Raw genomic sequence first — 16,141 nt, forward strand, 5'->3', positions numbered from 1 at the left:
ATGCCTGTAATTATAATGTCACTTAATGAATCTTGGTTCCCTTTATACACTCAAGGGGATCAGAAGTAACAGGCTGTCGCCCCAGCAAAGTCCCACAGAAGCCAACCCTCATTCGGTGCTTGGGGTTTCCCGGGGTTTCCCAGGCTTTCCCCAAGGTAGTTGGTATTTTGGTATTTTCCCCTGTTAAATGGCCCTTACTTCCGGGGCCAGGCAGGTAGGAATCTCCATGTCTGGAAAAAGTGGAACCTGGGGCAAGCTGCAAGCTAAGAATAAGGAGCTTTGCAGGAAAGACACTAAGACTCTAACAGGAAGTGGAAGGGTGGACTTGGAGGAGGAATTGAAACCAAGAAAAGGAAATAGCGCTAGCTGCTGCCTCAGCCTTCCTGAGGGGAGCTGATACTTGGAGTTGGTTTCCGTTAAGTTACCCTCATTTGGAGTAGTACTGATGAGTGCTCGACTGGAACCTGGGTCTACTCTGGTGGCAATTTTGAGTTCAAGCAGTGCTGCCCCCTACTGGGGGCTGCTAAAAGCACTGCCATTTCTGTTGTGGGGGGTTGTTCTTTTGGGTTTTTGGTTGGTTGGTTGGTTGGTTGCTTGCTTGTTTGTTTGTTTTGAGACAGAGTCTCACTCTTCACCCAGGCTGGAGTGCAGTGGTGTGATCTTGGCTCACTGCAACCTCCGCCTCCCGGGTTCAAGCAATTCTCCTGCCTCAGCCTCCGGAGTACCTGGGACCACAGGCATGTACCACCACACCCAGCTAATTTTGTATTTTTAGTAGAGGCGGGGTTTTTCCATATTGGCCAGGCTGGTCTCGAACTCCTGACAGGTGATCCACCCACCTTGGCCTCCCAAAGTGCTGGGAATACAGGCGTGAGCCACTGTGCCCAGCCCACCCTACCCTTTTTTTTTTTTTTTTTTTTTTAACAGATGAGGGAATTAAAAGGTGATTTTTTTTTTTTTTTTTTTTTTTTTTTTTGGAGACGGAGTTTTGCTCTGTTGTGCAGTGGCGCAATCTCCGCTCACTGCAACCTCCACCTCCTGGATTCAAGCGATTCTCCTGCCTCAGCCTCCTGAGTAGCTAGGATTACAGGTGCCCACCACCACACCTGGCTAATTTTTGTATTTTTAGTAGAGATGGGGTTTCACCATGTTGGCCAGACTGCTCTCAAACTCCTGACCTCAGGTGATCTGTCCACCTCGGCCTCCCAAAGTGCTGGGATTACAAGCATGAACCACCGCGCCTGGCTCTGATTTTTTTAAATCATTATTTTGAGGCAGAGTCTCACTCTCTCGCCCAGGCTGGAGTGCAGTGGCGCCATGAAGGCTCACAGCAGCCTCGACCTCCTGGACTCCAGCAATCTTCCCACCTCAGCCTCCTGAGTAGCTGGAACCACACAACATGTACCACTGTGCTCAGCTAATCTTTATTTTTTGTAGCGACGAAGTCTCACCACATTGCCCAGGCCTCGGCCTCTTAAAGTGCTGGGATTACAGGCATTGAGTGTGAAGTGTTGAACAGCGGCTCAGGGAGGCCAACCAGGATCCAGGAAACCCCGTCCCTGCTGCCTCCACTGGTCCAGAGCTAGTACCCGCGGCCAGCATGACACTCACCCAGTCCCAGACATTGTGGGTCAACAGAGAGAAATTCAGATAGCTAAGAGAATGGAAGCAGACAAAGGAGGCACAGGAGGATTCCATGCCAGAGTCTGGATTGGTCACCCCCATTCAGGCTCTGCCTGAGGAAAGGAGAATGGGGTCCGGGCACAGTCAGCTGGACGGAGCATCTGAAGACAGCTTGCACCAGAGCCTTCCGTGGCTGAAGGGAGAAGCTAGGGGGTGAGTCAGCCCCAGGACTTGATGGAACAGACAGGAACTAGATGATCTAGTAAGGGAGAAACGAGGCTGAGCAGGAGACAGCCAAGGCTCCCTGGCTGCCACCGCCTAATCTGTCCCCCTTCACACACATCCCACACACAGTGTTTAGACAGAGCAGCAGAGAAGAAACAGACATCCTGGATCCCACGGGGAGCAGGCCGGGGCTGGGAACAGGAGGTCTGTTTATTCCTGGCAGTCCCATATCAGAAGGGTCCCATACCCACTTCTGTTCAGGCCCCAGGCTGAACTCTCCCAGAGCCTGTGACTTCTGCCCGACCAGATCGCGTGGTTCTGAGGGCCGGCCCTGGAACCCTGCGTCCTCCCGACCCACCAGCTCCCTTGAGGATGGATTTGAGGCTGGATGCTTTCCTCTTCCCACTTTTTGTCCCAACAGAAGTCCCTCCTCTCCAGGATCCCTGACTGGCTGTGCAGAACTGGCAGAGCCACACTCCACGGGCCTCCAGCCCTTCAGGCCCAGCTCTCCCGGAGAGCACCAAAGTCACTTTGCTCCATTTACTTGCGCTGTTCAGCCAGCAAGTGTTTCCTAATGTCTCGCCCCCAGTCCCAGCTTTCCTGCTGCAGTTTCCGCCTGTTCCCTCCCATTTCAGGCCTTAAGGGAGTGTGGCTGGGCTTCTCTCCTCCCTCTCACTCCAAAGCCACACTTGATACAAGGTGGAAATCAAGGCACCACTTCTGGCTTCCCAGCCTTGAACTTGCCCTTCCCTCTCAATATACCTGGTTTCCTCAGCTTCCCTGTAGGCAGCAAAGGTGTCACTCCCCTCTTGCTTTTCCCAAGCTCCCCATGTGCCCCTCTCAGCAGATCTGTCTTAGAGGGGCCAAGTGCAGAGAAAGGCAGAAATCCTAATAATGTTCCCAGCTATCACTGCCTGTCGCGGAGTGCTGAAGGGCCAAGTGTTGATCTGAGTCCTCATCACACGGGAACTCATTTAGTCTCACAATAGGTGAGTACAACTATGGGCCCCATTTCACAGATGAGGAAACTAAGGCAAGAGAACTTTAGTCATTTGCCCAAGTCCACTGGCTTTTTAAAAAAGGATCCAGACAGCTCTGATTCCAGCGCCAGCTCATGCCTCTTCATCGTGGGGGAGGAAAGAGAGGGAGCCGTTCGTTGGGGCAAACCCCCACCCATCAAGGGCCATGCACTGGGGTATATGCAGCATATGTGTTATCCTGTGATATTCCCCACCACGACCTTAATTAGAGGTGGTTTTTCTTGTTCCCATTTTAACACAGGCAAAAACCAAGGCCCAGTAGTACCTTACCCAAGGTCACATCCCCAGAGCCATTTGTCCCTCATAGTTCAGAACTTGACTCAAAAAGCAGTTGAGAAAAGTGTGGAATGACCCCAGATTCAGGAAGGCAAGTCTGGCCTTAGAAACTGAAAGGCCCATCAGGTGATGGGATGGGGGAGTGAAGATCCTCAGGCCCCAAACACCCACCACTGCCACCATCACACACGGAAGTGTGGAGGGAGCCTGGTGTGCTGTCAGCTGGCTGGCCAGTCCAGGGGCTTAAATGTAAGTGCATCAGCTGAGGCGGGAAGTCGGGAGGGGTAAGTCAATCATTATTATTCATTAACTGGAATGCATTTCTCAGATTACTCCGAGCTGGAGTAGGGAAACTGCCACCTAGGTGGCAGGGGGAGAGGGGCACTGAGTGGGAGGGGGAGGCAGGCCTCCCAGTTGCTGCAGTTCGGAATATGCCAGGTCCCACCCTCCCAGAGGCGGGGCCGGGACTGAGTCCTGCCAGCCTCATTTCTCCATCCCTCTGAGAACCTAGACAGGGGCAGAGCCTGGGTAGGAGAGCCTGGCCCTGCTGTCCCCACTGGGTGGAGACAGCATGCACTTGGTCCACTTGTGCTCTTCAGCCAGGACACCAGACATGGTCCAAACCCCTGCAGGGCTGGCTGCAGCAACTCCCTGACACTCAGGAAGGCCCAGGCTGGGCAGGCAATACCTGCTCCCAACAGCTATGTGAGTAGCTACTCCCCCAACCCCCAAACCCCAGATCCTGGAGAGGCTACTACACCCAGCCCAAGCCACCAGACCCTCGGGGGTGTGCAGGTGGTACAGCCTGTACCCTGCTGGGAAATCACCCCTGGGGGCTGCTCCCTGCCTTTGTCGCTGTTCTAGTGGAGGTGAGGTGGGGGGAATCATTCCGATTAGGGCTGGGAGCTCCAGCTCAGGCAGGTTTGGGGTAATGGACCCTGAGTCTCGTGGGGCTTAAGAGAGTTGATGATGCCCAGGGAAAGGGAACAGAAACTGCAAGGCCTCTAGAGAGGAAAAGACATCCTGGGTGGAGGGCACTGGAAGAGATTGAGGAAGAGAAAACGTGCTTAGGGGAGGGGAAAGGGGGCACAAGGCCTTGGAGGCCCAGGCTCGGGGTGCTGGGGGAACCTGGGAAGGAAGGGGAGCATCTTCCTTCCTCTCAGCTCAGGGCGGCCATGGGGCCCTGATCCCCTGTCCTGGAGGACGGGAGAGGTATGAATCCTTTCCTTATTGACTTGGATCCTAGCAACAGCAGCTGCTCCCCTGTTGACAGAAGCAGGAGTTCCCACAGGACCCAGGACCCCTCCCCCTGTCCCCAGGATGTGGCAGCGGAGCCATGACACTGGAGGACTGAGACCAGGGAATGACAGGAAGTACAGGGACAGATGAGAGCCACAGAGAAGCCAGGCTCTGCCCACTGACTCCTCTTCCCTCTCCTCTGGGCTCAGCCTCAGGCCTGGGGGTGTGGGGGAGTCCCTCTCCTTGCTGCTGGCATCTCCATGTTCACTGCCACACGTCCCCTCCGGCTGCTTCTCTCCTCCCTCCAGCTCCCAGGAAGGACCCTGTTGCTAGTGTGGAGCAAAGACGAGTCAAGTTTATGGGCTGGAAGTCCTACCCGGAGGCTGCTCACTGAGCTGTGATGGCTGCAAGGACAGATGGGGGGAAGGGTGCAGAGTGCCCGAGACCTGGCCTGCTGGAGCCTGTCACCTAATGGCTGGCTGGAAGACCACTACACACCAGCCAGCCCTGGTCCATGCTCTCATTTAGGGGCCTCCCCGGTGGAGGCAGGGATACACAAAATGCTTTGGGGCTGGATGGGCCCGCCTTTCAGTCTAAACAAGAGACCTAAACACAGCTGCCCAGAAAAGGCAGATACCAGAAATGGATAAAGCTGGCTGGGTGGGGACTGTCAGAAGGGCAGCCAGCAGTGAGCGCTGGCTGGTTGCTACCATATAGGACATACGTGTTGCCAGACCTGAATTTTCAATAGAAACCAAAGATAGTTTTTTATATAAATGTTTAATTGGCAATTAATTGAAAAATTCTGTGTATCAGTGAACATGATACAGCCCACAGCCTGTGGGTCTGCACCCCTGGATTAACATGCCGCCCTGCCAGGAGGACACGACCTGCAGCCCCATCCTAACTCTGGCCACCCCATCCTGCAGGCATGCCAGCTGCCGCTCCAGGACTCCCCTGTCCCCAGGACCAAGATGACGCCCAACAGCACTGGCGAGGTGCCCAGCCCCATTCCCAAGGGGGCTTTGGGGCTCTCCCTGGCCCTGGCAAGCCTCATCATCACCGCGAACCTGCTGCTAGCCCTGGGCATCGCCTGGGACCGCCGCCTGCGCAGCCCGCCTGCTGGCTGCTTCTTCCTGAGCCTGCTGCTGGCTGGGCTGCTCACGGGTCTGGCGTTGCCCACGTTGCCAGGGCTGTGGAACCAGAGTCGCCGGGGTTACTGGTCCTGCCTCCTCGTCTACTTGGCTCCCAACTTCTCCTTCCTCTCCCTGCTCGCCAACCTCTTGCTGGTGCACGGGGAGCGCTACATGGCAGTCCTGAGGCCACTCCAGCCCCCTGGGAGCATTCGGCTGGCCCTGCTTCTCACCTGGGCTAGTCCCCTGCTCTTTGCCAGTCTGCCCGCTCTGGGGTGGAACCACTGGACCCCTGGTGCCAACTGCAGCTCCCAGGCTATCTTCCCAGCCCCCTACCTGTACCTCGAAGTCTATGGGCTCCTGCTGCCCGCCGTGGGTGCTGCTGCCTTCCTCTCTGTCCGCGTGCTGGCCACTGCCCACCGCCAGCTGCAGGACATCTGCCGACTGGAGCGGGCAGTGTGCCGCGATGAGCCCTCGGCCCTGGCCCGGGCCCTTACCTGGAGGCAGGCAAGGGCGCAGGCTGGAGCCATGCTGCTCTTCGGGCTGTGCTGGGGGCCCTACGTGGCCACACTGCTCCTCTCAGTCCTGGCCTATGAGCAGCGCCCGCCACTGGGGCCTGGGACTCTGTTGTCCCTCCTCTCCCTGGGAAGTGCCAGTGCAGCGGCAGTGCCCGTGGCCATGGGGCTGGGTGATCAGCGCTACACAGCCCCCTGGAGGGCAGCCGCCCAAAGCTTCCTGCAGGGGCTGCGGGGAAGAGCCTCCCGGGACAGTCCCGGCCCCAGCATTGCCTACCACCCAAGCAGCCAAAGCAGCGTCGACCTGGACTTGAACTAAAGGAAGGGCCTCTGCTGACTCCTACCAGAGCATCCGTCCAGCTCAGCCATCCAGCCTGTCTCCACTGGGCCCCACTTCTCTGGATCAGAGACCCTGCCTCCGTTTGACCCCACACTGACTGAATAAACCTCCTCTGGCAGTTTATGATTATCTCATTCCATATCTCAGGGCGAGGCAGGAGGAAATGGCTCAACACACCAACAATAGAAAGAACCTACAGACATACGCGTGGATTAAGGCAGAGTCCGACTCCAGGCAGGCAAGAAGTGTCGTGCGCACAGACCACCCCTGGAGATAGGGAGCTGGCACAACTCAATATCCAGCCGATTCTGCGGGACAGCCTTGCCCTGACAGGGCCCTCGCTAGCTCCTCCTAGGGTCCAGCCATCACAAAATCCACACAGACACTGTATCTGGGAAGTATATTTTATTTACATTTTTAAAATCTTTAACTAGTATCTCTTCCTCCTTTCCACCCCCAGAGACTTGGGAAGGGAAAGAACGGGAACCTCAAACACCTACTCCCCACATACAAATACACACCCCATGGCTCACACCAGCAAATGAAAGTGAAAGAGAAACAGGTCCACCCCTCCCTCTGAAGGGCCCACCAGGTCTGGGCAAGGGTGGGAGGGCCCTGGGCTGGGTCTCTAAAGACAAGAAAAGGAGAGAGGAGCAAGTCAGTTGAAGAGGCTGGAAAGTCATCCAGGGCCCCACCCTCCTCTTCCCTCTGTGCCCTACTGCCTCCGCTGGCAGACAGGGGCAGGGGTCCCTTCGTCCCCTCAACACCAGACACACAGGCAGGGGCTGCAGCCATTAACGGTCAGGCCTTTGGACACAAAATACTTTCGCTTTGTGGTCTCCTGACGTGGTCACCACCAGGGAGGCATCTCTGTAAACAGAAAGCATGTGATGGCAGAGACTGGGGGACCTAAGCCCACCCCCAGGGGCCCTAGGGTGGGCTCCTCCAGCACACCCTCAGTTCTAGGACCCTAGTGCCTAGCACTGGGCCGACATCTCTGCAGCCAGCATGGAGGGGATTAGAGGAAGCCCCCAGCACGGGAGAAGCAGAGCTGACTCCGATGGGGAAAATCAGTCTCAGCCTCTCCCTCATGACTGAGACGTGGGGCCCCGGAGGGTCACTGTCAGCCACTGGAATGGGGGCTGGGCTGTGAACCCTCAGGCCTCTCTGCATTCCTGCCTTAGGAATCCCTTCCCACACCCCAAGGATCCTGTGTCCCCCACATACTACTCCCACCTTCCAAATACACAAAGATCCCAGCCCTTGGCCAATTCACTTACTTGCTGAGGGCAAAGTCCAGGATCTCGGCCGTGTGGCCCCGGTAGTCAGTAAGCAGGCGGCCGGTCCGGGCATCCCAGAGGCGCACGATGCCATCCAGGCTGCAGGTATATACCACGGCAGTGCCTGCCTCCCACAGCAGCTGCACGATGCCCGACTGCCCCCGAGGAATGACAGAGGCAGGGCGGAGGTTGGCGGGAGAGCTGAGAGCCATGCTCCCAATTCTCAAAGAGGGACAGCCACACACAAGGGCCAGGCAGGAGCCAGATCTGGGGTAGATGCTCCTGGAGGCCTGGGCTTCCCCACCACTATGGACACAGCCCACAGGGACCCCAGCTCCAGCTGCCCGTACCTGGTGCTGACACTGATGCCTAAGAGTCTGCGTAGCCAGGTCATAGATGGCCAAGGTCCCATCCAGGTAGCCAACAGCTGCCAGGGGCATCCTGGGCAGAGAAGCGTACCATGAAGACTCATGAGGGCCTGGACTCACACGCCCTGCCCTCCCCCCGGGCCCCCAGCCCAGGCCCCTCCCACAAACCCCTCTCCCCATCCTCACTCACACACTGCAGAAGCCCAAGGACTCCACCGAGTTGGACTCACTCTCCTCCCCTTCTCCCAGGCTGGGCTGGGAGGCCACAGTCTCAGGTCTAAAAACACCCACCACCTGAAAGCCAGAGAGGATCAGAGGAGGACCCGGAATCCGGGTGCTTGATGGAGAGAAAGATGGTGGGGAGAGGAGACAGTGAAGACCCAGGAAGGAAGGAGAGGAGTCGGGAAAGCGGAGGACCCAGCCGGGCTCCAGGTCCACTCACCTTGCCAGTAGTGGCACTGACCAGCTTGGCCTGGCAGTCCACAGAGCCAGTTAGGATCAAGCTGCCATCCTGGTTGGTGGCAACACAGGTGAGTGGGCCCTGGTGACCCTCAGTCCCTAGCATAGAGCAGGGAGGCAAGTCAGGCTTCGTCCTACCTCCCCTCTGAGTCCTGCCCCAGGTTCTCAGCCCCTCCCCACAAAGGCCCAGGTTAACACTTCCCCCACCTCTGATACCTTTCAGTACATGGATAGGGCTTCCCTGCTTCAGGTCCCAAATCCTGATGGTCCCATCTTCATAGCCTACCACAGCTCTCTTCCCTGAAGAGAGGCACAGATGAAGAGAGGGCAGAGGGCACGCTCAGATACACTAAGCAAGGGAACGGGGAGAGGGAGAGGAAAGAAGAGTGGAAGGGCCCAGACACTGCCCCAGGAATCACAGGTAAGTTCAGAGCAGGAAGGAGGCGCTGTGAGCTTTGGGGCCCAGGAGGTCAGCATTGCAAAGGGCAGGCCTCACAGTTTGCCGGCTGTGACCCAGAAGGCTGCTCTGGGAGGTGTATACCCCGGGATTCAGCCTCTGCACTCGGGAAAGGTCACATAAGGGAGATGCTCTCACCATCAGGGAGGACTCGGCCACAGGTGGCTGGGCAGTTGGGACCCTGGAAGGTCTTGCAGTCACCATTCGGGACTTTCCACATCCAGGTGTTGCCATCGGCTGTGCCCGCCAACAGGACAGGTGCCCGAGGATGCCACTCCATCCACTGGACAGGGAAGAAGGGGCAGCAGGGAGGCCCGTCACCTCATCCCACCTAGAAGCCTGCCCCATGAGCTCCACCCAAGGTTTCCTGCCTCTGGGGTTCCGCGGGGACTTTCCAGGTAGCAGGTAGACATTCTTCCTGTGCCTTGGGGCGCATTGGCTCAGAGCTGGCTTGGCGCAATAAAGGCAGAACTGGCCTCCCAAGCTTGCACCCCCAACAACCCAAGGCCCCACAGAGCTGACTCCCGCTCTGATGATCTTACCTCCAGGTCTCCCGCTTCAAAGGACCAGACCTCCTCCTTGGTGTCCACCTGCCACACTTTCAAGAGGCCACTCATGTCCCCTGTGGCCACTAGAGTGGAGTCATGGCTGAAACCAGCACAAGTCACAGAGTCTTTATGGCCTTCAAAGAAAAGTGGGCAGAAACAGAGGAAAAAAATAGGGTACCTGGTGCTGGGGGCATGTGATTCTGGTATCTGGCCCCCTGAAAGGACCCGCTAGGAAAAAAAAGAGGGGCGGGACTGAGCAGAACAGGTGCTGAAACTCACCGCCACTCTAGGAACCAATACTCCCATGTCCGCCCAGGAGAGACACTGCTGGCCCTCACTCAACCAGACCAAGCCCCAGCCTCCTATGCCTTCCCCCTTCTGTCCACTCTACACCTCTGCCCGCAATCCCACGTCCTCCCCTCTACCCAACTGCTCCTATACTAATGTGGCCTTCTCTGACCTTTCCTGGATTCCCTTGGCCAATTAGTGCCTCCTGCCTCTGTGCCCAAAACACACTAGTATTCTCCCTGCGTCCCTGGGGCCCAGCACAGAGCTGGCACAAAAGAGACGTCACTAAGTGGCTGTTGGATGCACAACCACTGCAGGCCAGCCTCCTAAGATCTTCCAAAACAATATGACCTCTCCCAGTCCTCTACCTCGGCCCCCTCACCTGCACACTCAAAGAGCAGCTCCCCATCGCTGAGCCGCCATACGAAGGCTTTGTCATCTTCACCCCCGGTCACTGCCAAGGTATTGGTCTTGGGGTCCAGGCTCACACAAAACACAGATGCTGTCCCAAGAGATATTCCATGGGTAAGGGGACAGAGCTCCCACCTAGGGCTCTGTCCTTCAGAACCTTCAGGAAACCCACCCCCTTTCACCCAAAGCGTGTCTTTCCTCCTGGAAAACACAGGCACATCCAAGTTCTTCTAAGTTTCAAGAATCGGGTTGTCAGATCCTTCCCATATTTGCCAAGCTCCCTATTTGCCAGAGTAGATCCCCTCACTGTGTGACTCCCCTCACCACCCAACACCAACGCCATGGACAAGAGGTGGGGACAGGTGCAGGGCTTACAGTTCTCAGCATGGGATGCGACCGGGGTTGGGTACAGAGTGAGGAGAGCATCACGTTAAGGGTTTCTTTTTTTTTTTTTAAGACAGAGTCTTGCTCTGTCGCCCAGGCTGGAGTGCAGTGGCACGATCTCAGCTCACTGCAACCTCCGCCTCCCAGGTTCAAGCAATTCTCCTGCCTCAGCCTCCTGAGTAGCTGGGATTACAGGCGCCCGCCACCACACTCAGCTAATTTTTGTATTTTTAGTAGAGACGGGGTTTCACCATGTTGGTCAGGCTGGTCTCGAACCCCTGATCTTGTGATCCACCCACCTCGGCCTCCCAAAGTGCTGGGATTACAGGCATGAGCCACTGTGCCCGGCAACAGTTTCTTACTAAGAACTAGCACTTGAGAAAGTTATATAAAATATGCTCAAAAAGATATAATTATCTCTCCTTTTATTTTTTTGAGATGGAATCTTGCTCTGTCGCCCAGGCCGAAGCACAGTGGCGCAATCTCAGCTCAATGCAACCTCCGCCTCCCAGGTTCAAGTGATTCTCCTTCCTCAGCCTCCCTAGTAGCTGGGATTACAGGCATATGCCACCACACCCAGCTAATTTTTTTTTTATTTTTAGTAGAGATGAGGTTTCACCATGTTGGCCAGGCTGGTCTTGAACTCCTGACCTCAGGTGATCCACCCGCCTTGGCCTTCCAAAGTGCTGTGATTACAGGCGCGAGCCACCACACCTGGCCAATTATCTCTAATTTTATACTCACTATTTTCATCAGCTTTTATCAAAGATAACTTTTTTTTTTTTTCTGGAGACAGACTGTCATTCTGTTGCCCAGGCTGGAGTGCAATGGCGCAGTCTTGGTCCACTGCAACCTCCGCCTCCCGGGTTCAAGCAATTCTCCTGCCTCAGCCTCCCGAGTAGCTGGGACTACAGGTGCCGGCTACCAGGCCCAGCTAATTTTTGTATTTTTAGTAGAGACGGGGTTTCACCATATTGGCCAGGCTGGTCTGGAACTCCTGACCTTGTGATCCGCCTGCCTGGGCCTCCTAAAGTGCTGGGATTACAGGCGTGAGCCACCACGCCCAGCCAAATTTTTGTATTTTTAGTAGAGACTGGGTTTTGCCATGTTGGCCAGGCTGGTCTCGAACTCCTGACCTGAAGTGATCCACCTGCCTCACTCTCCTAAAGTGCTGGGATTTCAGGAGTGAGCCACCGCGCCCGGCCAAAGATAACTTTTTAAAAGAAAACTAAGAGGTTAATCAAGGTTAACTGGCAAAGCAGAGGGAGGACTTGAAGCCTGGTGTCTCGACTGATGCCAGAAGCCAAGCAATCATCCATTCTGTCACACCTTCCCACCTGTGGGCTCCTCCAGCGCAAGGCCAGCATCTTGCCCATCTCTGTGTCCCCCATAACGTTCTGTCCATGGCTGATGTTTAATGCTTACACGCCCACCTAAACTGATTTGAGGTGGATCGCCTCAAAGACCTACCTGAGTGCAATGCAAAGGTGACCTCGCTATCGTCGGGGCCCTCCATGCTGCCGACCACCCCTTCCTGGGGTTCTAGAACCCAGCCCTCTTCGTTGCCCTCTTCCTCCTCTTCTTCCTCAAAGTCCACATCTTCCATCTCCTGGGCCAGGTCATCTGCTTTGGGGAGAGGGTTAGAAGATGGGGCTCGGGAGGCGGTAAGAGGTACGGAAAGAAGCATGATGAGGAGGCCTGAGGCTGGGGCGGGTCATGTGGCGAGAGGGGAAGGTGGAGTCAGACACACGGGGGTCCGGGGGGGCGCGCGGGACACAGGACGGGAGGCCACGGCTGGCCAGCGACCGTGAGGTAAGGGAGGGCCAAGGGGATGATGGGAAGGGGGTGTGTGAGGGGAAGGGCCAGAGGAGGCGTCAGGGAACCCCCACCCCAGCCAGGCCTGAGAACTAAGTGTGAGGATGGGAGTGGGGGAGGAGGGGAAGAGGGATATCGGTAGGAATGACCGGTCGGGTGTGGAGGGGAGCGGGGAAAAGCAGGGGTCAGAGGCCAGGGGTGAGCGTCTCCTGTCCCATGGCCTGAGGAGCGGCAGTTCTCACCTGGGTCCGGCGGACCGGGATCAAGTTCTACCACCTCGATAATCTCTTCGTCACCATGGAAGCTTAGGGTCTCCAGTGGGGGGGTGTCAGCAGCAGCCCCGCTTTCCGATTCGGACTCCATGCGGCGCAAGCGGCGGATTCACTTCTCTGGGCCCAAACGCCTCCCAGAGTCAGCTCTGCGCGACGACGCGGAACTCGAGCCCCTCCTCCCGGGAGGAAGTAGGCGTAGGCGACTCCCCGGCAGGAAGAGCGACGGCCGTTCGACCAATAGCTACGAAGGTTGGCTGGCCGCCCCACCAATCACAGAGCGGCATTGGAAGACGGGGCCGGGGCGTGGCGCAGAGAACCCAAACTCCGCCCCATCTGACTCCGCCCCCAACTGGAGGGAAACAAGCGAGCGTGCGCGCCTCCGGGGTCTCCTGGGAAGAGTAGTTCTCCTGGGTCCGCTCTGCGGGCTTCTGGGAGATGTAGTTTCTGGTCTGTAGGCAGGACGGAAGGAGCGGGGGAGGCCCCTTACGCAAACTACAATTCCCGGCGGGGAGCGCGGTGAAGGGGAGTGGGATCTGAACATGGCGGCGGTGGTAGCTGCTACGGCGCTGAAGGGCCGGGGGGCGAGAAATGCCCGCGTCCTCCGGGGTAAGGAGAGGGACCCCGGGGAGGGCAGGACTGCAGAAGATCCCTTTTCTTTCACATCCAACCCGACGATAGCAGGAGGTCAGGGCTCTTGGTTCCTGCCCACACTTTTCTGCAAGATCTTAGAGTCTGGGGGTTCAGAGATGCTCTTTAGAGGTCACCCAGTGCATCCCCCCGCCTTCGGGTTGCTCGACACCTCCGGGGTCTTGCTGCAAGAGGGAGCTCCTAGGAAGCCTGTTAGACTCCCGCGCTCCAGGTGTTTCACACTCACCGCAGTGCAGAGGAAAGAGCCCCGGGCTTCTGGAGGCTTGGGTTCCAACCCCGGATAATTAGCAGTTTGACCTTGGGCAAAGCAGTTTTTCTCTCAGGGCTTCGGTTTCCTCTTCCATACAGTGCAAGGGATGGAGTAGACTATCTTTAAGGTCCCTTCCAGTGCTAACATTCGCAGTTTCAAAACCTTTTCCCGGATTTCCTTCATACGTCTCATGTGAGTCCCACTGCAGTCCTTCCCATGCTGTCGTCTGAGGAAGAACAGCGAAGCTTTTCGTCCTGGCACCAGGGTGATGAGCCCGCAGTGACGTGGAAGTGGCTTCCAAAGGTGCCACCTCGGTGGCGATTTTCTCATTTCCCTTTGGATTCTCCTTGGCACTTGTTATTTCAGACTGCAGTCACTCCCCTTCCCCAGATCTCAGCCGCTCCTCCCAAGCCCTTACTGCCCCCCACCTCCCCGCTTGCTTTCTTCTCATCTCTTCTTACTGACCTTCCTTACCTCCATCCACAGGGATTCTCGCAGGAGCCACAGCTAACAAGGCTTCTCATAACAGGACCCGGGCCCTGCAAAGCCACAGCTCCCCAGAGGGCAAGGAGGAACCTGAACCCCTATCCCCGGAGCTGGAATACATTCCCAGAAAGAGGGGCAAGAACCCCATGAAAGCTGTGGGACTGGCCTGGTGAGTTTTAACCACCCCTTTGCCCACCAACGGGGCGTGACTTGTAGGGGAGGGCAGGACTCAGAAACTTCTCCAAGTTTCAGGTGGCGAGCTGAATCCAAAGTTGTGGGAACAGAATTGTTGGGTTCGATTGGAATCTCAGAGGGGTGGGGCAGTGGAGGTGGGAAAGTATGTGGAATTGAGAAGATAGTGGGTTTATTGTGGAGTAAGCTGAGTTGATCTGATTCAGACTTGGGTCCCTGGCCTCATCCTCCCTTTTGGGAGCTTGGAGTGAGACCCAAGTTTAAGTAAGTAGTTCGTTGAGATCATGTGAGCTTGTACTAGTTGTATAGTAGTACTCAGAAGGCGTTATGAACATTGTGATTGGGCTCTGACTCTGACCTTAATACATATTATTGACCAATATTAAAAGGAAAGGAGGAAGAAATCAACATTTTTTTCTGCATGTGAGGTGTGCCAGTACTTTGCCATGTAATGTTTTAGTATTTGAGATAAATATTACATCCCCATTTCACAGAGGAAGGAACTGAGACTGAGCTAGGATTCTCACCTAGTCTGTGACTCCATGCTCTTTCCCCCACACCAAAGTGCCTCCCAAGCAGTGGTTACTTAGCTTAAGAGGGGAAAACTGGGAGGGCACCTTGGCCAAGTCTCAGAGAGGGAAAGCATCAGGGCTGCCTGGAAAATCCTGCACAGGTGCTATTGCGGGAATGCAGGGTTCGTGCCGAGGATCAGGCTCTAGGGGGGAGGAGAAAAGAGATAGGCAGAAACCCAGCCACATTGGGCCTTTTGTGCCATGCCTAGGAGTTTGGACTTGGCCAGGAAGTGATGGAGTTACGGGGTTTTAAGCAGGGAAGTGACAGGATCTGATTTGTGTGGGTCCCTCCAGCAGCCAGCACAGAGGACGAATAGACTGTAAGAGGTATTACAGCATTCATGCAATTGATGAAGCTAGAATGACTCCCCCCAGCTCCTCTGGCTCAGGCTCGGCCCCTCCCCAAACCCCGTGCACATCTCCCCACCCGTAGGGCCATCGGCTTCCCTTGTGGTATCCTCCTCTTCATCCTCACCAAGCGGGAAGTGGACAAGGACCGTGTGAAGCAGATGAAGGCTCGGCAGAACATGCGGTTGTCCAACACGGGCGAGTATGAGAGCCAGAGGTTCAGGGCTTCCTCCCAGCGTGCCTCGTCCCCTGATGTTGGGTCTGGGGTGCAGACCTGAGGAGCGCTGCGACCCTCCTAGGCTATTGACTGTTAAGTCCTCAGGTTTGGCCCGGATTCCAGTTCGTGCCTCTGAGGTCCACCAGAGGGCGCATGAAGCCCAGGCTGTTGCCAAACCCTACCCCGCCCCACACCAAGGAGCCAGCCAAAGGCAAATAAAGTTATTGAGTGTTTAGTAGAAAGGAACCAGGTCTGGGTTTGTAAGTCCCTTGGGATGGGAGGGGCTGGTTACTCATGTGTGCTCCCTCTCACAGAGCTCAGTGTTCCCAGCTGGATGGTGGGGCAAACCCAGAGACTTAAGTGCAACCAGCCTAGGCCCCAGCCCTCGGGACCAAGCCCTCAGAGCTGTCGGCCAGGAGGGTGGGGTCCCGCTCAGCCTTGAAACAATAAAGAGAATCAAAGAAGGTATTCAGGGTGTGGAGGCAAAAAAAAAAGCACTGCTCTTTAGCAGTTGAATCCAAATGACTCGACTCTGGGCCTCAGTTTCCTCATTTGTTTTTTTTTTTTGAGATGGAGTCTCGCTCTGTTACCTAGGCTGGAGTGCAGTGGTGTGATCGTCAGCTCACTGCAACCTCCACCTCCTGGGCTCAAGTGATCCTCCTACACCTCAGCCTCCTGAGTAGCTGGGACCACAGGTGAGTGCCACCATGCCCAGTTACTTTTCGTGTTTTTATTTTTTTTTTGGATTTTTTTTT

The 16,141-nt window shown here is 56.1% G+C and overlaps 3 protein-coding genes across 6 annotated transcripts in view; 2 read left to right on the forward strand and 1 right to left on the reverse strand.

The window, feature by feature from the left end:
• The first annotated feature begins 1,552 nt into the window (after positions 1 to 1,552).
• GPBAR1 (G protein-coupled bile acid receptor 1) lies at positions 1,553 to 6,563 on the forward strand. Of its 2 annotated transcripts, none has more exons than XM_063647946.1 (2): positions 1,553 to 1,836; positions 5,333 to 6,563. In XM_063647946.1, the coding sequence occupies exon 2, from the start codon at positions 5,378 to 5,380 to the stop codon at positions 6,368 to 6,370; it is 993 nt and encodes a 330-aa protein (XP_063504016.1). In that variant the 5' UTR covers positions 1,553 to 1,836; positions 5,333 to 5,377; the 3' UTR covers positions 6,371 to 6,563. The 2 variants fall into 2 exon arrangements, with proteins under 2 accessions (XP_063504016.1, XP_054334472.1); XM_054478497.2 differs by lacking the exon at positions 1,553 to 1,836 and adding an exon at positions 3,583 to 3,869.
• A 218-nt stretch (positions 6,564 to 6,781) lies between these two features.
• On the reverse strand, positions 6,782 to 13,034 carry AAMP (angio associated migratory cell protein). Of its 2 annotated transcripts, none has more exons than XM_054478501.2 (11): positions 12,644 to 13,034; positions 12,057 to 12,209; positions 10,174 to 10,293; positions 9,498 to 9,637; positions 9,094 to 9,238; positions 8,715 to 8,798; positions 8,482 to 8,597; positions 8,230 to 8,333; positions 8,022 to 8,112; positions 7,672 to 7,826; positions 6,782 to 7,261 (listed from the first exon to the last, which is right to left on the reverse strand). In XM_054478501.2, exons 1-11 carry the CDS (start codon positions 12,762 to 12,764, stop codon positions 7,186 to 7,188), a joined length of 1,305 nt encoding a protein of 434 aa, XP_054334476.1. In that variant the 5' UTR covers positions 12,765 to 13,034; the 3' UTR covers positions 6,782 to 7,185. The 2 variants fall into 2 exon arrangements, with proteins under 2 accessions (XP_054334476.1, XP_054334475.1); XM_054478500.1 differs by having other exon boundaries at positions 12,057 to 12,212; positions 12,644 to 12,876.
• Positions 13,035 to 13,145: 111 nt separating this feature from the next.
• The window catches only part of PNKD (PNKD metallo-beta-lactamase domain containing), a 76,357-nt gene continuing 73,361 nt past the window's right edge, over positions 13,146 to 16,141 (forward strand). The window contains exons 1-3 of one of the 2 annotated variants that reach the window (XM_054478522.2): positions 13,146 to 13,279; positions 14,058 to 14,226; positions 15,255 to 15,632. In XM_054478522.2, the coding sequence (XP_054334497.1) occupies positions 13,213 to 13,279; positions 14,058 to 14,226; positions 15,255 to 15,447 (429 nt within the window). In that variant the 5' untranslated portion in view covers positions 13,146 to 13,212 and the 3' untranslated portion in view covers positions 15,448 to 15,632. Of the gene's footprint in view, positions 13,280 to 14,057; positions 14,227 to 15,254; positions 15,633 to 16,141 lie in introns of those variants that run through there. The other variant, XM_054478520.2, reaches the window with a different exon arrangement.

This window comes from Pongo pygmaeus, chromosome 11, assembly GCF_028885625.2.
Source record: "Pongo pygmaeus isolate AG05252 chromosome 11, NHGRI_mPonPyg2-v2.0_pri, whole genome shotgun sequence".
Classification (NCBI taxonomy): Eukaryota; Metazoa; Chordata; class Mammalia; order Primates; family Hominidae; genus Pongo; species Pongo pygmaeus.